The 27,665-nt window shown below is 48.1% G+C and overlaps 1 protein-coding gene across 1 annotated transcript; it reads right to left on the reverse strand.

The window, feature by feature from the left end:
• Window positions 1–777: 777 nt before the first annotated feature.
• On the reverse strand, window positions 778–25,223 carry LIPG (lipase G, endothelial type). The gene is made up of 10 exons (XM_082416616.1): window positions 24,825–25,223; window positions 21,705–21,886; window positions 19,863–20,042; window positions 18,425–18,536; window positions 12,288–12,509; window positions 9,970–10,212; window positions 9,173–9,293; window positions 8,035–8,253; window positions 5,239–5,343; window positions 778–2,851 (listed from the first exon to the last, which is right to left on the reverse strand). Exons 1-10 carry the CDS (start codon window positions 24,934–24,936, stop codon window positions 2,830–2,832), a joined length of 1,518 nt encoding a protein of 505 aa, XP_082272742.1. The 5' UTR covers window positions 24,937–25,223; the 3' UTR covers window positions 778–2,829.
• Window positions 25,224–27,665: the final 2,442 nt, after the last annotated feature.

Here is a 27,665-nt window from a genome sequence, read left to right on the forward strand (position 1 = left end):
CTTCCAATGCAGGGGACGCGGGTTCAATCCCTGATCAGGGAACTAAGATCCCACGTTCCTTGGGGCAACTAAGCCCGCGCACCACAGCTAGAGAGAAGCTTGGGCGCGACAAGGAAAAGCCCGCATGCCACAACTAAGACCCGACACAGCCAAATAAATAAATAAATATTTAATTGCATTTTCAGCTGGGTCCCTGGGCACCCTGAAGAAAGACAGTATTTTTCAGCTTCTGGTGTGATCATCCGACTGATTTCTGGCCATAGAATGTGGGCAACTCCTCATTGATGCTCTTAAAAGGGAACATTTCCCCCCCTTTCCACCCTCCCATGGGCTAGAAGGGGACCTAATGGGGGACACTTTGGACTGCAGGGGTGAGGGGAACATCTTATGAATGACAGAGCAAAATCTAAGAGCCTGGCTTTATGCAACAGAACCTCAAAACCAGTCGAGACTTTAACACAATAGAGAATTCATCTTCTATCTGGTTTAAGTCACTGTTATCTAGATCCCATGGGACCAAACCTATATCTTCACCAACGTTCCCCAATACCTAGCCCTCCTCCCCAGTCCTTCCAAACATCCACCTTCAGGACTTTCTATTGCGATTCAAATAATTTCTCCTCTTGTTCTTCAGTGAAAGGAGTTGCTGTCTGCTTCTTACCAACAATTAGCATCAAATAGAGAATATATCTTATATTAAATAACTTTTTGTCAAAACCTAGGCTTAGGCAGGCATAATTCTTTCAAATTTTAAGAACTGAGTTGCTAGACCATGAAGAATTTTGTAGATTTTTATTATTTTACTATTAAAATTTTTAATCTTGAAATCGGTTAATCATAAAGTAAAAACTAACCATATATTTATTTTTATACATTATATACACTTGAGAAATAAATAGTATTCTAAGCATTTAAAAAAGCATCATTATATACAAATAAGGCTTCAAGCCAAATGTATAAATACAGGACCCACTGAGGATTCGATTCCCAAGGCTTCCATTACAAAAGCAGAAGTAACCAGGATGCACAGTCAATAATACAAGCTCTACTTTGGCTAGAATGCAATCACAGAAGCAACAGAAAAGGCACACAATTGGATTGAGAAAATACCTTGAATTAATGTATTTGACTGGTTATGTCTTCAGAGGTTTGGCACAGAATGATGACACAACTTTGGCACAATAGAGATGAAAACAATGTCCTTTAAAAACCTAAGTACAGAGAAAATTGCTCTCCCCCTTTCCCACTTGACATCACATCTCCTTCCAAATCAATCTCATCCATAAAAATCCCAACCCCTGGCCCAGTTGTTCTCCCAGTTATATATTAATAAAAGAGTTTCGGGTTTCATGGATGGCTCTGAAAAAAATTCCTTGTTTGTTACATCTGGGGCATATTGGTGGGAAATGGCTATACGAGTCCTGATGAAGTTGCGGAGATGAGCATACCATGGGTATTGCCTCCAGGAAGTCTAGGTCCTCACCTGGCTCCTCTACCAACTTGGTATATAATTCTAGGCCCGTGCTGAACCTCACTAAGCTTCGGTTTTGTAAAATAGAGATAATAGTAACTGCCCTGCTCACCTCCTGTTGTGAGTCTCTAATTAAGTGATGCATGTTCAAATCTTTTGAAAATTATAAAAGGGTTCCTCAGATATCATGTATATTAATTCAAACCAAGATCTAGAATTAGGGGCTTTTTGAAGAAGTTTGGCACAGAAAGGGCACTGGTATTGGAGGAAGATATTTCAAGGAAAAAGCATGGCATTAATTCAATCTTGGCACCAGCTGTGTGTGACAGGTGCTGGTTTCTGTATGAACAGACATGTGTAACATATGTAATAGCTTCCAGCTTCCTACACAGAAGAGATTTTGCCAATCATATTCAGCAATTGGCACCATTCTGTCCCTAACACGTATAACACTCCGCTTGCCACTCTGCTGGTGATCAAAGATGTCACTCTTAAGGGAAATGCACTTTAACTAAGAAGAAATAGGTAGAAATCACTTAAAGCCTCAGGGTCCCCAACTCTTACATCCTGTAGCCCTCCCAGTGCCTCTCATGCCTTTCATATCACGTGCATATTCATGGATCATCTAAGGGAGCCTAGACATCCCAACGCCGTTAGGTTTCAAATGAGAAGATGGTCTGCAAAGATTTACTAAGGTGTCTACTGCCACGTGCTAATTAAGTTTCAGTGCTTAATAAACATTTGTCCAATCAAAAAATAAGCAATGGAAAAATAAGAAAGCCAATGATGTGTGCTTTAGAGAAGGAGTTGGGGAGCAGGACCGAATAAAGTGTAACCAATCCACATTACCAGTTACCCATCGAATCCCAAGAGCGAGGGTTCTCCACACCTCCCCAGATCTACTCTCCCTCCCCCGGTGAACAAGGTCCCAGTTCTGCCATCCTGACACAAGTCAGCTCCCAGCAGCAAGACCCCTCACTATGACTCAAGTCAGGTCAGGCAGCTGACAGCCTTCCACGCAGAGTCACTCAGAGCCTGTGTTCCTTGTTGGGTGAAGCACAAGCTCATCCAGTCACTGAGAAACCAGCCCGGTGTGCATAGAGGCCAGGGCATCGGCTGTTTGCACACAGATCTGGAGTTAGAGCTATCCTAGAGCAGCAGCGGGAACAGCAGTATGTGGTCTCCTCTGGAGAAAAGTCCCAGCCATCACAGGAGGCACGGTGCGGGGCCCAGCAAGCGGGCTCCTCCCATTGCTCCAGGGTCAAGGCCAAGAAGGGTCTTTCCATCAGGTGGGTCCTCAGCAGTAACGTTCCTCCATGTGCTTGGAAATCAGGGAGTGGGGGGCCTTGCGGGCACCTTCAAGGATGCTCCAGCATTGGACTGAAAGGAACCACGTGGGAGTGGTGTTCATTAGCTGGCTTTGCAAACATGCAACTCTGTTTACCACAAGACCAAGCTTTCTTCCATACCTATCAGCCTCTTTTATTTGCTTCCCTTCAGAACAAATGGAGACAGTCCTGAATGCTCCTTCCTCCCCCTCCCCCAACAAGCCACAGATTCACTTTGAGAAACACCACACCGGAGCCTGCTCTGGGTTCCCAGTTCCATACACTACAGTGTTGACATCTGCATATTTAGCAGAATACTTACCCACAGCACGCACATGTGCACACAAGCACACACACACACAAACACAACTTCGGGAAGAACTATAAAGTGCTCCTTTGCTTTGATCTAGAAACACAAGAGAGCCTGCAGTATGGCAGGAAGAGGGCAAGGCAAAGTCAGGACATCTTGATTCTAGTCTCAGCTACACTAACGCACTATTGAGCCTCTTGGAACCTCAGTCTCCTTCTCTGTGAACAGGTGAACGGTCTCCATGGCAGGAGAGAGAGTACTGAAGGTGTAATATATGTCCAGGGATTCACCACTTCTTGGTGTTAATTTATTCCTCGGGCTCCTATTGTTTTCTGTTCCTTTGAGGGCAAAGGAAAGAACTTGTTTTCTCAAAGAGGCATTCTGAGGCGAGGTATAACGTTCTCAACTGTTACGAAGTTCTGGAGCGGAAAAGAAGTATATAAGAATAACAATAAGAATAGCAATCCTTCCTGGGTGTGTCCAATTTACACAGCTATTCTGAGGATCAATGAAGTTAATACATGTGGAAGCACTTGGAAAGGTATAAATTTGAATACAAACATAAAGAATTAAAATTAGGGGCTTCCCTGGTGGCGCAGTGGTTGAGAATCCGCCTGCCAATGCAGGGGACACGGTTCGAGCCCTGGTCTGGGAAGATCCCACATGCCGCGGAGCGACTGGGCCCGTGTGCCACAGCTACTGAGCCTGCGCGTCTGGAGCCTGTGCTCCGCAACAAGAGAGGCCGCGATAGTGAGAGGCCCGCGCACCGCGATGAAGAGTGGCCCCCGCTTGCCACAACTAGAGAAAGCCCTCGCACAGAAGCGAAGACCCAACACAGCCAAAAATAAATTAATTAATTAATTAATTAAGAAAAAAAAATGTACTTAAAAAAAATTTTTTTTAAAAAAGAGAATTAAAATTATTACTGTAGCAGAAAGTCATATCCAGACTAGACTGAGTCACTTAATTAGACGGGAAGTTTTCAGAATCCCACAAGTCCTGTGATCACCGAGCTTGTGGTCACGTTGATGCTCCTGAACAGGAGACAGAGTAGCCCGGCCCTCCGGGCTGGCAGACAGTTAATCACAGGGGATCCCAGCATGGGCAAGGCTGCTGGATAATTGATACCCAGATTGAGGAGAGGTGACTTATCTGCGCAAGTGGAACCTCCATGCGCGAGAAAGAGCACAGGCTTTAGAGTAAACCAACCTGCTTCAAATCCTTACTCTGCCATCACCAAGTGGGGGGCCTGGAAAGAGTGACCAAACCTCCCTGAGTCTCAGGTTCCCCAACTGTTGAAGGGTTACGACACCAGCACCATGAGCTTGATGATCAAAGTAAATGAGATGATGTATGGAAGGCACTAACACAGGGTGGGCGCACACTCCGTGCTCGGTGTAAGGCAGCAGCATTATCATCTAGTACCTCTGATGGAACCAGGGGTAGGGGCTGGTGGGGGCCATCTCCCTCCTCCTCAGCAGGCATTTAGACTCAGAGGGTGTGTGACGGAGTCCCCCTTTTGGATGCACCCACTGCCTCATACCACGAGATCATCCTTCCTCAATTCTGAGATAATGAGACTTGCACGGGGCAAGGAGGACACTGAAGCAAGAGCACATGAGCATTCCTGCTTCTCAAAAAGGGGGAGAGTCGCCCACTAATATCCACTCACACCAACCTGGGTTCCAAAATACCTTAAAGGGGGGCTATGCCTTGTGCTTCTCCCTTACCTCCCACCCAACTCCCCACTCCAACCTGGTGCCCAGAAGGAAGCTGGGAGCCCTGGAGCTTCCCACGGCCCCAGTCACTACAGAGAAGTTCCATCTAAGATGAGGACATGGGTACCAAGCTTGGGGACTTAGTCACTGAAAGACCTCATTCCAGCAGGACCACGGCTGTTGACACCTACAGGATGAAGCAGAGCAAGAGGCAAAGGGACATTCACACCATCCAACATCCTATCACACTGATTTGTCTATCTCCTTCCAGCAGAAGGTCATCTTCATAAAGGAAGGGACTTTTACCTGTTTTTGTTGACTTCTACGTCCCAAGTGCCAGACGCATGTCCAGCCTACACTAGGGGACCCATCATCATGCATTGCATGAACCTCTGAGAATGTCCTGCTTACCTGGTTTCATTTTTCATTCTCCAGCCATCCCGACACTTGTGAAACCAGAGCTCTTGGCCAGGGGATATGCGAGTGTTCTCAAGATCTTCTGCACAAAAAGTCAATCTAGGAGGAAAAAGAAACCACTGATGTAGCCAAAACTCTAGGGGTAGGTACATGGCTGTGCATCGGCCATATGGTGCTTTCTGGACCCGAGGCAGATGGAATAAGGAGAAAAAAGAAGTTTTTATCATGTGACCCCTGACTCAAGACCCTTCAGAACTTCCCACTGCTGCTACAAGCACACTAAACGGGTCTCACTCTGATGTCTCCCATGATTCAGCTCATGCAGACTTTAATCACACCCCTTCCACCTTCTTCCTTCTGTCTATCCAAAAGCCTGCTTGCCTACCAAGGCATATCCTCTCTGAAGCCTCCCTGATTGCCCGAGACCTTATTAATCTAACCCTCCATTGACCTTCCAATTTAATAAATAGGCACATCCTTATATAAATGTTGCTTTTGTTATTGTCATTACTTCTTATGACATGGAGTTAATAATGAAAGCTTTAGCTAATTTTGACACATTATATCCTGCCTTGAATAGCTTGTGGATTCTTGCATCCATGGTGCACTATAAACTCCTTGAACTGAGGAACTCCAGGTCCCTCCAGCATGGTGTCCAGAAATACCCATTGACAAGCGTAACTGGAACTCGGCTGTGAGTTAACATCAAAGATTCAAGAAGCAGACAACCAAGATCACAGGAAGAATCAGTGGTCTAATAACCATTTCAACTGTAACTTACAGCCCAACCATGTGGGCTGCCCCAGCCTCAGTGGTGTGTGGACAGCATGACCTCATGACCAATAGACATGTGGGACACCTGACCGTGACGTTTACCAGCAGGACAAAAGCCACATTCCGAACAGCTTTCAGAGCCTTCGCCAGGAAGCCCAAACAGCCCATAAACACCCGCAACACTCACAATCAGGAAATACAAATGAAAACAACAGTCGGGGACCAATTCACACTCAACGGAATAGCAAGAATGTCCACCAAAGGTAGGTGAGGAGGAGGGGAATAGGAAGCTCTTACTGTGTGGATAAGATTAAAAATTGGTCCAACCACTTTGGAGAGGGATTTAATAATATCCAGTCCAGGTGGAGAATACATATACTATAACCCAGTGATTCAACATGTCCCAAAGAAGCCCTCACACACGTACACAAGGAAAATGTCCCAGGATGTTCATCTTGGCACTATTTGTAACTGCAAAAAAGTAGCAACAACTTAAATATTCAGCAGAACAATGGTGAAACTATTGTTTGCGCAATGGCAGTTTACATACAGGAGTTGAATGTGAATAGACCAGATCTGTATGCATTGGATAAATCTCATAAACTATGTTGAATGGAGAAAAGCAACTTTTAAAGGAATATGTCCACTCATGTAAACTTCAGAAGCAACCAAAACAATTCTATAGGTTGTTTATGGATACAAACAGAAGTAGTGAAAGTATAAAAATCATGAAGAGGAAAACACACTAACATTAGTTAATGTTGGAAGATCAGTACATTTGGTTTGAAAGGGGAGGAGTCGGACAGGGGAGGGGCACAAGGGGGTTTCAGCTTTATCTGTAATGTTTTACTGTTTAAAATCTTATATCTGAAACCAATATGAAAATGGTTTACATTTATTAAGTCTCAGTGGTTTATTAAATTTGAAATATTTTATAAAAATGATCATCTTTCTGCTACCACACATCTTTCTGGTACAGGCTGCACTTATAAGCACCGAGAGAAGGAAAAAGACACGCAATTATCTAGACCACAGCCTTCATGCTAACAGCTCCCCTCAGCTGGCACCCACCCCTGCCACATACACACCAGTGCACAGATCTTTAGACCAGAATCACTCAGACAGGGAACCTAAGCCTCCACCCCCTGCATGGCCAAGCTGCACCCTAAGTGGTGGATGGAAACGGGATGCATGAAGGACTGTAATGGAGAAAATGCCAGAAGAGATAGAAAGAGGGTGGAGGCTTCTTCCCACCATTCCAAGGCTGGCAGTGACCTCCTGGAGGTCTGCTGAAGGATTTGGCCAAGGAAACCCTCCTCTCTTGACAAAGGTCTTCTGGGCTTCCTGGCTCCCACTTAGAAGCTGCTCCAAGAGTCAAGGCGCGTTTTAGTGGCTGATTTAGGGGTGGATTTTTCGTGTTAGGCTTGGTTAACAGACGTGGGGAAACTGCCAGCTGGCATGGCACAGAGGAATCTCTGTTACTTGACGTTAGCGCCCCACCCATGTCCTTGAGTCAGAGCCTCCCAAGGAGAGGTGTAATGCTCTGAACATTGGATGCAAGGGAAGCCAGGACTCCCACAGACCTCATCTATGCAGGCTCCCTAAACTGGATCGTCCGCTTTGCTCCGGACAGGAGCAAGCAAAGGCTTTCGGTTGCACGGACCCCAGAGCAAACACATTAACAAGGCAGCACTCCTAAAGAGCCCTGTCCAGGAGAAGCCCCCTTCCTCCGGGCCAGCACAGGGCTTGGCAAATGCAACAAGGGCTGGATTCCAGCCCCCGCTTGCCCACCCGTCTCAGCCCAGGGCCTGTGATCAGGGCACAAGCTGCACAACAGTTGACAGAGGCCTTGATCTGGAATTCAGTTTTCCTCGCAAAGGGTTTGTGGTTTTGCCCATGTACTCTGGATATGGAAAGATGGAAGGTGTACGCTTAGCAAAGGAAAGGACGCTGCAGAGACACACGCCTTCTGCTGACCATGGACACAGAACACAGAAAGGGTCGTGAGGCACTTACTTCCTCTGGGTTTCCCCGGACTTGACCCGGATGCGTCTGATATTCAGCTCTTGCTCGGACCTGCGGGGCTGAGACAGGTAGCTGCGAAGCTCTTTCCACAGGTTGTACCAGGACTGAGAAGTCCTCTCCCAGGTGAGTTTGATCTTCAGGAGGTCTCCCAAGTCCTCTTCGGTGTAGACCAGGAAGGTGTTGGTGGCATTCAGCCCGATCTGCTCCACTCTGCAAGGGGAGAGGGAAGCTGGTCTCAGTACCCCCGCCACCTGGAAAACTGCAGCACCGTGGAGGTAGACGCAGTGGCAGCACCTGCCCCACTCGGATTGGAGAGAAATGCGCAAGAGGTCCCCCCTACATCCTCCACGTCCCACCAGCAGGGCCGGGATGAAAACTCAGCTGTGCTCCACATGGGCAGAGAGATAATGTTGCCCACGGCACCCCAAACCATTCCTGAGCATCTCCCCATTTATGCTACTTCCTGGGGGTGGGGGGACAAGACCAGGAAAGAACAGAAATGAGAAAGCGCAAAGAAGCCACATCCCCACTCAACAGGGCCTCTTCCTCTCAGCCCACAGGCATCCGTCTCCCTCGGAACTCCCAGCCCCTCCTGCCTGTCCCTCTCACGTGGCACTTGGGAGAGCCTGTCTCACCACATCTGTGTGCATGAGTGTGTGCGTACAAGCCTGTTCCTCCCGCTAGACCCCCAGCCCTGAGAGCGAGTATTCTGATGACGTTACTTTGCAAGCCCAGCATTACTCAGCGTGGCGCTTTGCACCTTACAAGTGCTCAATGTATACAGATCACTGTGTGCCCCTCCCACAGATAATTAGAAACATGACAGGGATGATCCTAAAGCCTCAGGAATCAGGCGTGCTCTGAAATGAAACAGTAGTTTCTGCCCAGCTGATCCAGCAGATTCTCACGCTGCTGATTCAGCCCAGGAGCTGCCCTCCCAGAAACGTTCTGAGTCAAGGGCTAGGTGGAGAGTGTGAAGTAGGAGAGGAACCACCCAGCTCCTCCCTGGCACGCAGATTAGCTCCCCTGCTCTTGTTCACCTGGCACACAGAGAGCTCCTGCGCTCTCTCTCCTTTTCAGACCAACTCGTTCTCTGTCCTGAACTCAGCAAAGGAAACCCATGACTTACATTTCCAAAGGCAGAATCTGGGAGTCTGCATTGGTGCCATAAAGGGTGACATAAAAGGTGGGCTCGATTTCTCCCATGTTCTTGTAGCTGAAGACATGGATTTTCATCTGATAATGGTAAACTGCAGAGACAGCAGAACAAAGACATTTGTGAGCCTTGCGTGTCATCTTAGGGCACCCTGACCCAAACTGAGTCACCCAGCACAGTGAGTTTTTAGGGACTCTCATCCTTTTGGTCCAGCCCAGCCTCTAAACTCCCTTTGATCTCATTCTGTCCAATGGCCTAAGAGGTCACTGCAGTATAGAAGAAGGAGCCCTGAACTTGGGGGTTGGGGGACCTATGGGGGATGCTGACCTAGATACTTTCTAGCTGTGTGACCTTGAATTAAGGACCAAGGTATTAACTTCTTGAGCCTCAACTTCCACCCACAATACCCACAAAACCTTATGGTTTTATAACATGCTATAAAAATGCGAGATATCATTTTGATCCCCTGTTAGTCCTATCACAGATTATTTTGATGATCAAATGAGAAAATAAATATGAAACAGCTTTGAAAAGGTAAATGCAAGATAGAAATTTAAGATAGCGATATTGTGATCATAGAGTGATGATTCACATCACAAAAGGAGTCCCCATCATTTATTTTTAAAGATTTACTTTCCTAGGGCATACACAATTTAATGTGATTTGCAGTTATTTGATTTAACTGCAGGAATGTGCCCGTCTACAATGTGGTATTTAGAAGGAGGAAAAATGTCCTTCCCCAGGGCAATGCAGGTTTGGATGAAGGTTACCTCTGAAAGGCATGCCTGCCCGGGTTTTTAGGTACATTTTGCTGTTCCTCTTGTTCCTCATTTTCTTGGCATTGTAGCCAATGCTATTACAACGGTTCTTCCGGCAACTGAGGCAGATCCCCTTTTTGAAGCGGTTGGAGTCCGTGCACTGGAATGCGAAGCTCGGCTTGTCCTGATTCACCAGGGAGTCGACAAAGAGGTGTACTGCCCGCTCGTGCTCGCATCTCACCACCTCTGCAATTGCTGGGGGAGAGAGAGACAGAGACCATCAGGGTGAGCTGCTTCTCGGTGATCCGCCCACTCCATCAGTAAGTACTGTACACTTCATCAGAAACAACTGCTTTTCATGTCGCTGTTAGTAAGCTTGTTTGTGTCATCCTTAATGCATGCCCAGTGATATGCTGTGTTTAGAACTGAAAGCCAGTCCTGCCACCGAACTGCTCGCCCTCCGGGTGGGAAGACAGCACTGATACACATTAAGCGATAAAGAGCAAGAGAGTGCATCGGACAGGCACTAAACAGGGTGATGGAGACCAGTTGTGCAGTAAGAGTCACTAAGTCCCGACAGAGTCGCGCGGTCACAAAATGCTGGAAATGGATCAGATGCTAAACATCATCTAGTCCGGGGCCCAGCAAACTGCACCTGGCAGGCTGGCCCCATTTTAGTAAAGTTTTATTGGAACATAGCCACACTCATTCATTTACCTGTTGTCTCTGGCTGCCTCCACGCTACGGTAGCAGAGTGGAGTTGTTGAAACAGAGACTGTATGGCTTGCAAAGCCGGAAATATTTACTAGCTGACTCTTTAAGAAAATGTTTTCCAGGCTTCCCTGGTGGCTCAGTGGTTGAGAATCCGCCTGCAAATGCAGGGGACACGGGTTCGATCCCTGGTCCGGGAAGATCCCACATGCCGTGGAGCAACAGAGCCCGTGCGCCACAACTACTGAGCCTGTGCTCTAGAGCCAGCGTGCCACAACTACCGAGCCTGCGTGCTGCAACTAGAGAAAGCTCACAAGAGCAGCAACGAAGACCCAAAACAGCCAAAAATAAATAAACAAAATAAATAAATTTATTTTTTAAAAAAACCTTAAAAAGAAAAAGGAAAGAAAATGTTCGCCAACCTCATTCTAGTCCAATACTTTCAGTTGTAGATTATGGACCCAAATGCCCTTAGAGGTGAAGTCATTTGCTCAGGGTCACAGAGTCAGTTGGTTGCAAAGTTAGGAGTATAATTTGGATTTTTGTGACCCGTAGTAATCATTATTTCTTGTAACCAGAGGCTAAAGCCAATAGTTCCAGTAAATCCTTGGACCTTAAGAAAAATTTGGCAAAGCTCCCCTTCCCCTTCCGCATTAACATCACCAGCCTTAAGAAATGCCATCATCTGATCCCCCTGAGGCAGGGCTGAACTCCCCTTGCATGAACCCCCAAGCCCCACAGGGGCTCCTTGGATGTTATCACCTTGGGAGAGGGCAACTTAAGACTGAGTGACAGAGTGGACATCCCAAGAGCAGAGCATCACAGTGGAGAGAGCCAACTGGGGCCAAGACTTAGAAATGCTGCCAGGATGCAAGGCGGTGAGCAAACGAGAAACCAAGCACAACAGTTTCAGCAGCAAACTCACTTCAGCCCAAGACTGCTGGGAATAGGCTTAGGCATTCAGGAAGATAGATTATAAGTGAATGGAGGAAGAATCTTGATTTTACTTCTTTAAAATGTTAAAAAAAATTAAATTATAGTACATCCATGCTAAAGAATATTATACAGCCTTTTACAAGAATAAGGTAAGTAGATATGTGTACTCTGATGTCTAAGAATGCCCATAATATATATTAGGACTGAAAAAGCAAAGTTGCAGAACAATGTGATTTTGAAAAATATCACACACACACACACACACACCCACAAATAAATTTGCAAAGCAATAAGAGTGGAAGGATACACACAACATATTCATATTGGCTACATCTGGAGAGTGAAAGTAGGAGTAGGTGTGGGAGATGAGGGGGTACTTTTACTTCTTGCTTTAGGCAATTTTGTAATGCTTGATTATTTTCCCAACAAATATGTATTCCTTTTGTTATAAAAAGAAATTAATCAATAATAACTGTGACCTCAAAGCACAAGAAAGCAGAGCAGAGACCATGGGAAGGCTGTTAATAGGCTTGCAGGATGATGAACTGTGGAATGAACAGTGTTGAAGGGCCACTGGCGGGTAGTGGGAATAATGAAACGGGTGCTGTCGGGAGCACTAACAGCTCTGGCTGATTTAGGAGGAGACGCTATAACTGAGTCAAAACAAAAAATAAGGAACTCACTTCCATATGCAATTGACCCCAAGACATCGTTGAGTCCACAGCCCGGCTGGAAGTCACCTCCGTTGGGGTAGATGTCAATGTGACCCACGGGCATCTGAATCCCGATGCTCAAGCCAAAGGAGCGCGTGTAGGTGTGCAGGACATCCACGAAGTCTGCATCGTCAGGGGACAGCCTCTTGTGGATGTCAACCCCTTCAAACATGGGCCCAGCAGGATCCAAACCTACAGCAGAAGGGGGAGCCAAGACCAGCTGTGTCAGGTGCGCTAAGGCAGCGAGTCCTGATGGATAGCTAAGTCGGCGAGTGTAAAATGAAGACATCCCCACCCTGGGAATCCTAAAGGGTGTGGTGCCTGCTGCAGAGGAACGTATGCTTTCTCCTGACGCCTTCACCTGTCCTGACAACTCAGCTGACTCAGTAAACTGGCCACGAGGTTCAACTGACACGTGGATCTGAGGAACCGCGCACTGTCAGAACTGAAGCAGTTCTAGAGGCTTCCCTGGTGGCGCAGTGGTTAAGAATCCGCCTGCGAGTGCAAGGAACACGAGTTCGATCCCTGGGCTGAGAAGATCCCACGTGCCACAGAGCAACTAAGCCCGTGCGCCACAACTACTGAGCCTGCGCTCTAGAGCCCACGTTCCACAACTACCAAGCCTGTGCACCGCAACTACTGAAGCCCACGCGCCTAGAGCCTGTGCTCCGAAACAAGAGAAGCCACCGCAATGAGAAGCCTGCGCACCGCAACGAAGAGCAGCCCCCGCTCGCAAAACTAGAGAAAGCCCGCATGCAGCAATGAAGACCCAATGCAGCCAAAAATAAATAAATTAATAAATTAAAAAAAAAAAAAAAAAAAGAACTGAAGCAGTTCTAGAAAGAACTTGGGCTGGCCGAAACTAAGCCATTCATTCCATTTATTCTGCCACTGGGAGCCTTCCACAATCTTAATTTTAGCAGAATTTTGATGGAATAACTAAGCTACCAACATCTTCAAGAGGGAAGACTCAGTCTGCCCAAACTGAGCTATTTGTATTTGGACTTACACTTCCCCTTCCTTTAGTTATGAATCAGGCCCAGGAGTGGAATGGCAAGAGGCGGGTACACCAGGCACACTGAGCAGCCGTATCTCAGGCCTCCAGAATTCCTCTCCTTTGCAGCCACAAGGAGAAAACCTTTTCTCTGCAAACTTTCTGTATCAAACAAACAAACAGCACTGCAGAGAGCACTGGTTCTCACATTTGAAACAGCGCAAATGTCTCTGGGGAGCTTCTTACAACTTTGGATTCCACCGTGTAGCTATGAAAAACTCTGGGAGGACGCACAAGTCCTAGGTCACCTGTGTGTATGTGTGTCGGGGGAGAAGGCAGGGAAGGCAACTGCAAAGATAGTGGCAGCAACAGAGACACTTTCACCATCTTGTATAATTGTTTGGGAATCACATGAGTGTAAAACCATTCAAAATAGAATTTGCAAAGCATAAAATGCAGATTCCCTGACCCCCAAGAGATTCTGATTGGTAGGTCTGGTGTAGAGCCCAGAAATAGAGGTTTATTCCCCAGCTGATCCTAAAAATAAGTGGTCTGTGGACCAGATTTTGGAAAAACTTCTCCATGCTTCGGTAGCATTTCGAACATGAAATCTGAATGTCTTGATTCATACAGTTCTTGTGCGATATTAAGGAGTAAGGGCTTGTCAAGGTAATACTAGCTACTATTACCAAGCTTAAGTAATTATGGGAGCCGGATTCATCCCAATCTAGAGCCCTACAGACACAGAGAGAGGACCTGGAGAAAGTTAAGAAAAGATTATGTGCAGCAGAGGAAGGGGGTTTGTTTAGTCTAGAACAGTGTTTCTCAACTAGGAGGGACTTTGCTCCCAAGGGGACACTTGGCAACGTCTGGAGGCATTTTTGGTTGTCACAGTTGGGGAAGAGGGAGAAAAGAAGCTGCTAGCATCTAGGGAGTAGAGGCCAGGGACGCTGATAAACATCCTGCAGTGCACAGGTCAGCTCCCACACAAGCCTCATCTGGCCCCAAATATGAATAGTTGCTGAGGTTGAGAAACCTGGATCTAGAAACACCAAGGTAGGGAGGAGGTATGACCAGGAACAGAGCTGTGAAAGCAGGAGATGAGTAATAGAACAGTGTTTCCCAGACCCCAGCACAGTGGAACAAGGGAGCACATCGTGAGGCTTGAGGGGGGTCATTTTAGGATAAACAAAAGGTAGAACTGTTGTCCAGAGTGGACAGTAAACTTGTGGAACTCACTACTCATGAGAACTGGTAATGATTAAAACTCTGAAGTTGAGAAAAATGTATGAATGACAGAGGCAGAAAGGGAGCCCAGGCTGCCTGGGGGCTCATCTCCAGCCCAGGACCCCAAACAAAGAAAGATGGCACAAAAACAGTGGCTTCCCAGAATAGCCCTCAATGACTCTTTTTAGGGACTGAACGGACGTAGTACTGACACAGGTGGCCTCTCCCTGCCTCTCACCATGTCTTCTGGAGAAAAAAAAAAAGAAAGAAAGAAGAGGAACATTCTGCTTTGCAGCCAATAAGAGAGGGGCTCTTGTATCGGTGAACAAAAGTCTCCACCAGACAGTCAGTGCCATGGAAACCAAGCTGGACTGGAGGAATGCAGGCGGCTGACGGGGCTTCTGGAAAGGCCGGCTGGCAGGCAGGCTGAGCCTTCACCTCCCCAGACTGACCCCACCTGACACATAGCTAGGGCCCACCGACTCTGGGGAAAAGTTTCACAATTTACTTTTTAACTGGGAATGGGAGGGTGACCGCATCCCCTCCAAAAAAAGAGACGATGGAGAACCACCTCTTCTTCCATTCAGTCAGACTCCCCCCAGAGTGTTCTGTCCAGCAAATGGAATATACACGTGCATGCACACGCACACACACACTCTTGTGCACACGCATACACACAGGGAAACCTCCACCTTCTGGCCTGGCAGGGCAGAGGCTGCTGCGCTGCAACAGCTACTGCATCTCTCCCAGCGGGAGAGCGGCAGCATTGCGCCGTGGTGAGCTGCAGGCTCTGGAATCTGATGGCCTGGGTTTGAATCCCAGCTCTGCCACTCAGAGTGTGAGATATCATTAAAGTACATACTGAGTCCTATTTTCCCCATCTGTAAAATGAAGCCCAAGGACCCTTTTGCCTGGATGCTATGTGGCTTACATATGGCATAAAATACCTGTCACACACTGACTACTTGACATTAGGTAGCATCTAGCCCACAGCCTGCAGGGTGGACACTTCGTTCATATTTCTTGAATGAATGAACAGATCTGCTTGCTTATTTATTTATAACTAACAAGACACAAGTTCAATTAGAAATATATGACCTCTTCCCTAGTATGTCACGGAATTCCCTCAGAAGCCTAAGAGGATAAAACTTTAGCAAACCTCCGTCCACAGCTCTCTGGTCCAAGCAAGACTGGGGTTCAGGCACCTCCTGCGGGTTCAGGCACCTCCTGCAGGTCCAGGCTAAGGACCCCTGCTGGCCTCTGTACAGCGGCATCACTGGCCTCTGCCCCACACAAGCTGCAGTCTCTCTCTGGTCCTCTTACCAGTCAGGACCACCTGGTTCCCAGACCCATGGGAAGTCTGAGGGGAGAGGAGAGGGCACAGTCCTCTCCCATCAGACATGCACAGCAGCGTGCGTCAGGTCAGCCAGATACCCTCTGAGGTGCTGCCTGGCAACTGGACAGAGGCCACTCCTTCATGTTATGTTCACCCTGGTCCCCTGCTCCACAGAGAGAGGCCGCAGAGAAGGGGCTGTGCTCAGGACATGCAGGCCCCAATGCTCTACGCAGACAGCACAGAGCACTGATTAGCATTCTGCCGGCGAAGCCCACATCTCAGCAGCTCCCACCCAGACGGGCAGGGGGAAAGAACTGGAACTCTCCTACTAGCCCCATCTCATTTCAGATTTAGAAAGAGGGAGAGGGAGGATCTGCAGCTTGTCTTTGTTGCCAAGGACACTGGCCCTGGTGCTCTGGCAGGGGCCTTGTGTGTGCTGCAGTTTGAGCACAGCTGGCCCAGCTCTGCAACATCTTGCCTCTTGTTGGGGGGTAGGAGGAGGTGTTCAGCCAATAGAACCCTGAGGGGCTTGAGGCCCAACGGCTTTGCTCCAGCAGTGGGTTAATGAGCAGTCATGTGTGGCCACATTGCCCATTAGACAGTTCAGGCCCCGCATCTTGATAACCAAAAGTAAAGCTCTCAAGCTATGCTGAATCAAACAGTTGGATCTAAAGGAGTGTGTGTGTGTGTGCTCATTAGACTTAAGCCCAGGGACAATGATTTAAGGAGGGCTACTAAACCTCACAAATGTATATATTTTTAAATCTGCCCCACTGGCTTGTTGCTGAAACCAGAAACTCTACCTTTACTAAATCATTCTCTAGCTAAGGACTCCCTTCTACCTGAACCCTGTTTTCAAACGAAAACACTGCCAGGAAAGAAATGATTAACTCTTTCCTTCTGGGTGGCCAGTTAGGCCCTTAGTATGTTGGAGGTGAGGGAGAAGCTGGGAAAGGAAAACAAATAAAAGAATGCTAGCAGGAGGATAAAAATTCAGGGTAACAAATTTGCCATTAGGGACTTCCCTGGTGGCACAGTGGTTGAGAATCCGCCTGTCAATGCAGGGGACACAGGTTTGAGCCCTGGTCCGGGAAGATTCCACGTGCCGCAGAGCAACCAAGCCCGTGCGCCACAACTACTGGGCCTGCACTCTAGAGCCCATGAGCCACAACTACTGAGCTCGCGTGCTGCAACTACTGAAGCCCGCGCACCTAGAGCCCGTGCTCCGCAATAAGAGAAGCCACCGCAATGAGAAGCCCGTGCACCGCAACGAAGAGTAGCCCCCGCTCACCGCAACTAGAGAAAGCCCGTGTGCAGCAACGAAGACCCAAGGCGGACAAAAATTAATTAATTAATTAATTTAAAAATATATATATAATCTTAAAAAAATATTTGCCATTAATTTTCTCCTAGAGGAGAGTATGTTTTTTGAGAGGGCCCCCAAATGGGGAAGAGAATCCTTTCCACTTTTCACAATCATTCAATGATCTAAATCAAACTCTCATATCAAAAGGTCACCAATTATTTGCCAAGGGGAAGGGGGGGAGGGAAGGATTGGGAATTTGGGATTAGCAATTGCAAACTATTATATATAGGATGGATAAAAATAAGGTCCTACTGTATAGCACAGTGAACTGTATTCAATATCCCATGATAAACCACAATGGAAAAGAATATGAAAAGAATATATATATGTATAACTGAATCACTTTGCTGTATAGCAGAAATTAACAAAACATTATAAATCAACTGCACTTCAATAAAATTTTTTTTAAAAAGGTCACCAGTTCTGCCTATGGAACGTGTATCTCTCCAAATAAACTCGCTTTCACTTAAAAAAAAAAAAGCTCACTAAGATGGAAAATTCAAATTTCTATCGACTACCCGGGTACCAATATCAGACAGCAAGGTCTCTTTAATGACAACATTTAACCACTCATTCTAAACAGGTAATTATCACTAATAAATATGCCAACTAAACATGGGAAAGAGGCTGTTAGTGGATGAAATAGAAACCAGAGGCAGAATTCAAACCACAACCCATCTCTCATTCCTTTCCCTTGAGGTCCTGGCATTATCATGGGCAGAGACTAGAAGTGAGTAGCAGAAGCTTGCAGGCCTGGGCTCCACCCCAGTTCTGCCCTTGGCTCTTAGCTCTTTGCCCCTGGGTGTTTCCTCACCTGTTGCACTAGGCCTGGTTTTCAAACTGGGCTCCCTGGTGCTCTGGGACCCGGAAATTCCTCCAGAGAAGGGGGAGGCTCAAATAACAAGGTTAACACTACTGGCAAATACTCAGCTTTGACCAGAACACACCTTCTATCTGTTTCATACATTGGGGACCTGCATAAGCTCAATTTGAAAAAGGGCTCTGGGACTTTTTGGACATTTGAAAAGCCCTGGATTAGATGTTCTCCTGGTTTCTTCCAAGGCTAACCCTCTACGGCTCACTCGTGCTGCCTCTTAGGGAGCACTCTGGTTCAGGAAAGCCTGGTGGGCAGAGCAGCTGAGGGAGCCCCGGGATCAACCATGAGTGAAGGGAGCGGCACTTACCCGTGATTCTGCCCACCGTGCCTTTCACGAAGTTGCCAGCGTACCCGGCCACGTGAGCTCCAAGGCTGTAGCCAATCAAGTGAACATCCCCGAGAGAAAAATCCTCCTTCCCCTGCAGGAAGTCACAGAGGCGTGTGAGTGAAGAGTGGGGTCCTGAGCCCCCAGGCCACCAACAATTCAACAAGTCAATCACGTTGGGGAGACGCGGGAGGGGGGAGGGTGGCAGTGTGGAGCTCAAAGCCACCGGGCTCACCGGAGATTAAGTGCCAGCCACAGCCTGCAGCAGGGTACTGCCTGCCCACCCTCTTAGGCCCACGAGCTGCCAACCTCCTCATCCCAAACCTGCCTGGGACCCCAGAGTTGAAGCTTCAGACCCTGACAGGGCACTCAGCAGGGGGGATGAGGAGGTGGCGATTTGACCCCATGGCTCAGGAATCAAGCTCGACAAAACAACCCAGGTAGAGGACTGAGGACGGTTCAAGAATCCCGACCAGAATTCTGCCAAAATGATTCAGATTCCATGGGCTTCTAAAAGGAAGCTCAGGCTGGAATTCCAAATAGGGTCACTTAGCCAGTGTACCCCTGCCTCCCATTACGTCCACTGATCTCAGGTAAATCATGAACCTATAAAAAGTAAATTTAAGACCTCAAGATCTGTTTTCCACAGTTGATGCAAGGCACTAAGCTACTTTGGTTTGAACCAACCCTCCGTACCCTCAGCCCAGCCACCCTTCAGAAGCCAGAGCAGACTTCAGTAGGTATTTAAGATTACAAGCTGGTCCTGGCTTCTGAGGGCATCAGCAATTAATGAACCGAAAGGCAAATTTTCTTCCCGCAAGTAAGGTAAAAGGAAAAATCCAGAAATGTGTCAATAATCAGAAAGCTTTCTAAAAGTCCCAGCTTCCAAATATTTCAAGCAATACTTAATTCCATAAAAATTGGAATCTCAAAGATATTCTCAGACTCCTGAAGTTCACTGTAACTGACCTGTCTGACCTGTATTTCTTTTTTTTTTTACAGTCTAAGATTTTTTTACTAAATTTAATTATTTTATTTTTATTTATTTTTGGCTTTGTTGGGTCTTTGTGTGCGGGCTTTCTCTAGTTGCGGTGAGAGGGGGCTACACTTCGTTGCAGTGCGCGGGCTTCTCATTGCAGTGGCTTCTCTTGTTGCGGAGCACAGGCTCTAGGCACATGGGCTTCAGTAGTTGTGTCTCACGGGCTCTAGAGTGCAGGCTCAGTAGTTGTGGCCCACGGGCTTAATTGCTCCATGGCATGTGGGATCTTCCCAGACCAGGGCTCAAACCTGTGTCCCCTGAATTGGCAGGCAGATTCTTAACCACTGTGCCACCAGGGAAGCCCCTGACCTATATTTCTTAAAAGGGTTCCGGTTCAAGGTCCTGCTCGTAAAAGGAGATGACTCCCTTTGGTCCCGTTACCTGCAGCCAGTTGAGCATCCTGGCAACGCTGTGTCCCACCTCCCTTGTATTATTGACCGCGTCTGTGTAAAGCTGGTGAGCCAGCGGGAGCCAGTCCACCACCACGACGTTGGCTCCTTTCTCTCTTGTCTGCAGGGCTGACACGAGTTTGTACAGCCAGCTTTCAAACATGCCGCTCATCTGCAGAGAAAACAGCACTTTTTAAAAAATTCTTCTTCTGGGTTTCAGAAATCCTAATGAATATGGAATTCAGTTCCATGACCTTCTCCCCAGCCACTTCCGGAACCTTCACATTGGCTACCCAGGCACCAAACACTTGCACATGAGCCGGGCCAGCCACAGGCAGGATTGCTACGTGGGTGATTGTCTTCCATTGTGCTTGACATCTCCAGTTTTTTCCCATCAAAGATGTCAGAGCTGGTGTCCTCTGCTGCTGCCCCACTGACCGATAGGCCCCCTATGAGATATAAGTTGGTGGCGATGCTGGCCTGAGGTTAGCCCAAGTCCCTGTCACAATCAGGCAAGTCAGTGGCCTGGTCCATCATTCAAAGGCAGCTGAGAAGGGTTGCCCTGGAGAATTAGTTTCTTTCTCAGAGATGCAGGGAGATTCTGTCTCTTAGGCAAATGCAGAGTTAACAAGTGACCCCTTCCCACAAGCCATCTCTGCCATCCCTCTTGACCCCAGGGTAGGGAAGATCTGTCCCTGGAATCCCAAATTAGAACTCAGAACACACTTTCCCACAGAAACAAAGTATAAATGGTGACTAGGTCCAGTTGTAAACCCATCCACAAGTACATTATTAGATAAACAGATATTCTGTGCCTGGCCTGGGAACCCTAACGCCATTTACAATCTTGCTTCTATGGGAAACCGCTGTTCCAAGTTCCAAACAGATTATAAAAGAACTTTCTGGAATGCAACCCATTTGTAAGTTGCAGGCAGTTTGTATTTGCATTTTGACAGGGGGCCTTATAAAGGTTCAAATGCATGATTCTAATCATAGGCTGTGGGGTGAGGATGGATGGCAGGCCCTTAATCATCCCTTCAATTACATTAGGTAGGTAGGTGCCTACATACCACCCACCCCCACCAGGCCTGACCCCAACAGTTGGTGATAGACCTAAAGACCCAGAAAGCATGTAACAGATATGAATTTCTCATCATTAAGAGGAGGAATGTCCCCTCCCAATTAGCCCAGGCAGAAACCTGCTCACTTAATAGTGCCCTTTTCCTACAGACTGCCATTAGATGAATGAATAAATCCCTCGCTGGTCAAAAGCTTCTGAGGCTGAGTGTTAAAGCCCTTTTTTGTTGAAGTTCGTCATGGGCTTTTCAATGTGAATTGCTCAGCTAGGTCATATAAAGACTCAGTGCCTTTAAGCGGAGCCATCTCTATGCAAACAGGAGGGCACCATGCCAACCAGGGCCAGCCAGCCAGGCCAGCTGCCTCCTCACAGACTCTCTGAGTCAGTCAAGTTGCTTCAGTTCAGCTCAGCTCTTACGGAGGGATGGCCCCCGCGACGCAGTGGTTGACCAATGTAATTAAGCGTAATTAGAGGGCCCCTTAAGAGCCAGTGGAGCTGGGCTGCTGCCCTCAGGAGAGCCACTTTCTGAAAGCCCGCTGTGTGCCAGTGTTAAATACCACCCTGCTGGAGTCCAGATTGCCCCCTTAGCAAAGTGCCCATTACATTCTTCACAGCTGTCTGAAATACAAGCAGCCCACAAGAAAAGAGGGGGAGAGAGAGTGGAATCTGGAAGCACCAGTATTCTTTCTAATTGACCAAAACAAAGGAAACCAAATCTCCCGGAAAGCTGTAGAGCTCCCTCCCCCAGAGGCTCACCGTCCATCCATGAATGATGAAAAAGGTTTTGGCTGTCATGTTGAAGCCACAGTCTTCTAAGGGCTGGTTGTGGCCAAAGGAGAGGTAGCAACCTTCATGCTCTGGGTCCTCAGAGGTGCGGAGGTTAAATCTCACAGGGGGTTTGGCAGCAGCCGGTACAACCCTGGATTTGTTGAGCCCATCTGGGGAGAAATAAGAGAGCAAGGGTATAACTAGCAGGCCTGGGTGGTGAGAGATCTAGGGTCTAGTTCTAATTCACTCTTGAGCAAATTACTTAACCCCACTGGGTTTCAGTTTCTACATCTGCTGAATGTTTCCTCCTCACCTCCCAGAAGAGTTGCGAAGATGTTATAAAAGGGACATCTCACCAATATTTAAGAGTATTAATTAGTCACTAGGATCAATTACTGTGAATCTGAAATGAGTCTCTCTTGCTTTTCTTTCTTCTTCCCCATCCAAACGAGTTCTCTTTCCTTCCCTCACGTTACTAGTTTCACAGTATGGGTCCTTAATTCTTTTCCTGAAATGCTTGGGACCAGTTGAGTTTCAGAATTCAGAAATTCTCAGATTTTAGAAAGGTATTATGGCATATATATATATATATATATATAAATATATGTATAAAATATATTATTATATATATTATTATATAACACCCTCAGCAGGGTCTGGGGCATTCCCATTCATCAAACACACCAATAATATTTCTGCAGGGAAATACATAACTACTCACACTCGAGGGGAAAAAAACAAAAAAGATTCTAAATACCCTCTTGTCGATTCAGGTCAGTTTTTGCTGCCAAATGAGTAAGAGTTCAGGTCAGGTAAGGCCAGTTCTTGCTGCCAAACAAGTCGCCAAACAAATTTTTCAATTTTCAAAGATTTTGGATTTTGGAATTGGAGGTAAGGAGCTGTTGACCTCTTATGCAATGGGCTTCCCTAATGCTCTCATCTCGATTTCAACACTTGCTCCAAAGACCTCATGCATCCTCAGTGCTCCTTGCAGTACCAGACATGTGCCAGACATTCTTCTAGTTTGTTGAATAAATTAAATAAGTTATTGAAGCCATGGAGAAGCTCATAAGAGCAGCAAAACCTCTCTTTTCAGCTCCACTGCACACACACAGTGCCATCTAGGAGATGGCCCTACTACAAAACACAGCCCATGTCACTGATGGTCCCTATGGCCTTTTAACACTAGGTACTGTCATCACCACACTATTTCAGGTCATAAATGAGCCTCATCTAGCATTCTTCCAACCATCCAGGATACCATCCCTTGATAACAGGCTAGGAAATTAGAAAATCAAACTGTCCGGTCACCCAGAAATCAAGTGAAAAGGTACCAAATGACCATCCCAGGAGCTTCATTTATCCCAGAGTTAAAAAACAAATGGAGTCATGGAAAGAGAGACCAGAGTGGTGGACAGGTTTGGTGAAGTGGACAAGGGGGAGGACAGCAATGCACCAGATGTAAAAAGGATAAGGTTCCAGAAAATGCCACTAAATATGCATGAGCAGAACTTTGTCATTAAAGTCATGAACAAAAGCCTCAACTGACAGAAATTTGAACCACGGACATAACTCATTCAATATCTCCCAATTTCCACCCAGATAGCCACTCACAGAGACCAGGTGGCAAGTCCAGGAAAAAAGGAAAGGGAGTCTGCTGGCTTCCTGGCACCGACTTGTGGATAAACTCACAAACTGACATAAAAGGTTCACCTTAGCAGCTGGCTCTCTCTGACACCACAGTTCTCTAGCTCATTTCTACTACTTCCAGCCTGAGTCACTTCAGCCTCTGGGACTTCATGATCGTCCTTCATCCGGATGTCCTCAGGCTCATTCTCTTACCTCCTTCAGTTCCTTGCTCAGGGGTCAGCCCCTCAGAGATGGAAGCCTGGTCACAGACTAACACTGCACCACCTTCTCCCACCAGCCCTCTGTACTTTCCTCCTCTGCTTTATTTTTTTCCATAACACTGAGCACTATTTATATATTTTAATTAGTTGACTAGCTGTTTTCCCACCACTGAAATGTAAGATCCATGGGGGTAGGGGTTTACACCCATTTTGTTCACTGCTCTATCCCTCACTCCGAGAAGCATGCCTGGCAAATAAATACTTTTTTGAATGAATGAAATGGTCCCCAAATACTCAGAATCACAGAACATAGACTTTGGAAGGAATGTTAGCATTTTACAGGAGAGGAGCTAGAGATGCAACCTACTCTGGTTCAACTGCACTAGAGTTGGGAACATGTTAAATAAAACAAGTTTTTTTCCATTCGTTCCAATTAACCTCCTGCATGCACATAAGCAACATGGACCAACATCATTGGACCCAACCTCAGCAGAATAGTAGAAGATGAAATAATAGCGTGTGGTTCAGAGGTTCCCCGCTCTCCTCTGCTTAGCTAATTGACTTGGTACTCCCGCTGGGTGACCCTACCCTCACTCCTCCAGGGCAGGTTCCTCCAGGAGAAAAGACTGCCACGCAGAACTCAGAAGAAAAGCTGACAGCTGGGAGGAAGAGGAGGAGGAGATGTAGCAAGAGGCAGAGCGAGGGCTGGGAAGACTTGGGGAAGAGGAGGCCGGCAACCTGGGGAATAAGCCCAGCAGCTTCTCTGCACAAATGACTCACCTAGTACTCCTGGCAAGCACTACTCAAACCAGAGCCAGCTACCCTGATACCTTAACTTTCAAGACACCTACGCCGAGATTAAAAGGAAGGGCACCAGGTGATAGAGCTCTAACAACCTTCTTGCCTCGAAAGCCCCAGGTTCAAAGAGGAGGGCAAGGTTAAATAGCTGCTGGCAGCCAACTCTGCTGACTGGACAGCACCGAGAGGAGAACCTTATATCGACAAGGGGGTGGGGCGAGAGCGAGCGCGGGCGAGCGCACCGGCAGCCTGCGGCCTCTTGGATGCCTGGCTGGGGATGTCCTCGTCAGAAGCGCCGAGGAACAAGTGATCTCCAAGGCTGATTAGGAGGAGTAAATGGACAGCGCAGGGGGTAAGGAAGGAGAATGTCGCAGGATCGAGGAAGAAGGGTGGGCAAGACAGAGGGGAACTGGCACAGAAAAGAAGTTGTGGGGTGTTAATAAAAACAAGGACACGTTACCTTGCAGCCGACCCTCTGGACCAAGGGTTGCGGGACCTCCCGGGGCAAAGCAACAGTAAGCGCTCCAGAGGCAGAGCAGAAGACCGGAGTTTCTCATCCTTCCCGGCCACATCCCCTTCCCCCAAACGGGACTTTTAGAAAGACCACAGGAAAAAAAAAAAAAAGCCGCCTCTCGAACGATGTTTCCAGCAGTCCGAGCCCGTAAGACTCGAAGTGGGAAGACTTCTCTCGACCAGAGAGAGTGGTGGCCTTAGACAGCTGCAGGTGGAGAAGGTGGAAAATGAAAACTTGGCTAAATTGAGCCACGGGGTGGTGAGGCGAGTGCGAAGATGCTCCAACCAGAGCCAGATCTGCCCTCACCCGTGCCGCTCGCCCGGGAAGCCAGGGCTCGCCACTGTCACACCGCGAGCTCCCGGGCGAGGTAGTTTTTTAAAGTATTGGAGTCATCTGACCCATCGCCAGATGGTGATTTGCATAATTTATTCCCGTCCCCGGACTCTGATTGGTCACACCTTCGCTGACGCCCGAACCAAAGACTCCCCAAAGTATGAATGAAAGCGCCGCACACCCACCGCGTGGACACTCCGCACGCGCCGCCTTGTCTCCTCCCCAGTCAGCTTCGCGGGCAGCCGCGCTCTCGCCGCCCCACTTTTTCCTAGTGTCCACTCCCGGACCCTAGATTCTCCGCTCGCCCCTTCAGCCCCAGGAGGGTCATTGCCCCAAAGCCCTGTTCCCGCCGCGCTTGCGATCGCTGGAGAAGGAAGGTTGTCCTCTCCAAGGCGCAAAGCCATCCCCGCGCCCGAAATGATCTCTCCTCGCCCCGGGCCAAGGGTACGGATGGAGGAAAGCCACCTGGTCACCCTGTGATCCTTCTTTTCTCCCTTTCCTCCTGCGCTCCTGCCTAGCGAGGCCCGCGACAGGTGCAGACGGCGTGATCAGACAATAACCCGGCAGAGCGGAGGGGCTGCGGGCTGTGGCCTGGGCGTCAGGATCGCTCAGACCCCTCTCGGAGTCCTCGCTCAGCCACTAGCTGCAAAACTCGCGGCAAGCCACCCAGCTTCTCCAAGACCTTTCCTTCGTCCCCAGTACGCGGGTGGTAACAGTTCCTGTCGCTTAGGGATGTTGGGGAAATTTAAAAACCTACTATAGTACAGTAGGCCACGTGGTAGGCTCTCTCACACCTGCGGGTGGAGGACTAGAGGGATGCCAGGCGACACTCCCCAAAGGAAACAGTGAGCCACGCTTGGGGATCTCGGGCGCATAAGCAGCGCCAAGAGGCGGCTGACGCGCGCAACTACTTACTGAGGGGAATTAGGCAGCTTCTTCCTCTCCCTCCTCATTTTGTCCTCCTCTCCTTTCCTTTATTGCGCGTGTCCCTGCTCCTCCCACGGGTGCCGGCTCCATCTCCGCCGGGGGGACCCCGGGACCGAGGGCGGCGAGCGCCCCGACCTTGGCGGGGAGCCCGGGGCTCTAGGCCGGCTGCGGCCGGGACAGCTAGGGAGCGGCTGCGCCTCAACAGCCCTCGGGAACGCCGAGGAGGCGGGAGATAAAAAAACGCCGCGGCGGGGCCGAGCACCGCCATCCCGCCTCCTTCCAGCCAGAACTGGCTCTCCCAGACTACACCTTTGACTGCGAGTAACCCCGCCGTCGCCAGAACCGGTCCCGCTCCTGCCTGGGGAGGAAAACTGCCCGAGCAGCCCCGCTCCCCTTCCTGCCTGGTGTCGGGGGCCCCTCCTGGAAGATCTGTGTGGGGAAACCAGTCTGGAGGAGCAGGTCCTGTTCCAACCTATCCTCGTTACTTTTGTTACTCCAGCTGCCAGCAAAGCATGCTTTGTCCCTCCTGTGTGTTATAATTCATTAACAAGAGGCAGGCCGGCTTTATTTTTTCAGTGTAAAACTCAATGTATTTTATGGGATGGTAAATGGCACCCCCAGATATGTTTTTTCCCTCCTCTTACCACTCTACTTCTTCACTGGCAAACTATACAGACATAAGTCAGGTATCGTCTCCATTTTACAGATGGGAAAACTGAGTCTCGGGAACAGGCTGCCGGTCTGAAGCAAGTCTGACAACCAGATCTCTCTCTTCTGCTCTCAGTTTGATTTAGCCAGTTGACCTCTAAATATGAGCCTTTGGGAGCCATGTCTCCATCTCTTCAGTGGTCCAGTCAGTAGGTAACCTGTGAGTCAAAAATCCCCTTCTCTGGGGACTTCCCTGGTAGCACAGTGGTTAAGAATCCGCCTGCCAATGCAGGGGTCACAGGTTGGAGCCTGGTCCCGGAAGATCCCACAATGCCCCGGAGCAACTAAGCCCTGCGTGCTACAGCTATTGAGCCTGCGCTCTAGAACCTGCAAGCCACAAGTACTAAGCCCGCGGGCCTAGAGCCCATGCTGCACAACAAGAGAAGCCACCACAATGAGAAGCCCGCACACCTCAAGGAAGAGTAGTCCCTGCTCCCTGCAGAAAGCCGGTGCGCAGCAATGAAGACCCAATGCAACCAAAAAAAAAAAAAAAAAAAAACCCTCTCTGTTCTGAGTTACTCAAATCACAGTCCCTAGAACCTTAACTGGACAGTGTGGAGGGTGTGTCTTGGGGACCTCTGTCACAAGTGAGATCCCCTAGGAGAGCTTAGGTACTCCTACAAAGTTGGTTATCCTACCCGAAAAAACGTATATTCAACAAGATCAACACCCATCTTTTTTACGTTTTATTGCTGGTTGGTTAGAGTGCCCTCCTGTGTCTTTATATTAAAACATCATGTGAGAACTTCCAAAGGACATCACAAAATTATAATCACAGTATTAAAGTAATGTATAACATCAACTGTCTGTTATGCAAAG

Source organism: Balaenoptera physalus, assembly GCF_965194825.1.
Source record: "Balaenoptera physalus genome assembly, chromosome: 12".
NCBI classification, from domain to species: domain Eukaryota; kingdom Metazoa; phylum Chordata; class Mammalia; order Artiodactyla; family Balaenopteridae; genus Balaenoptera; species Balaenoptera physalus.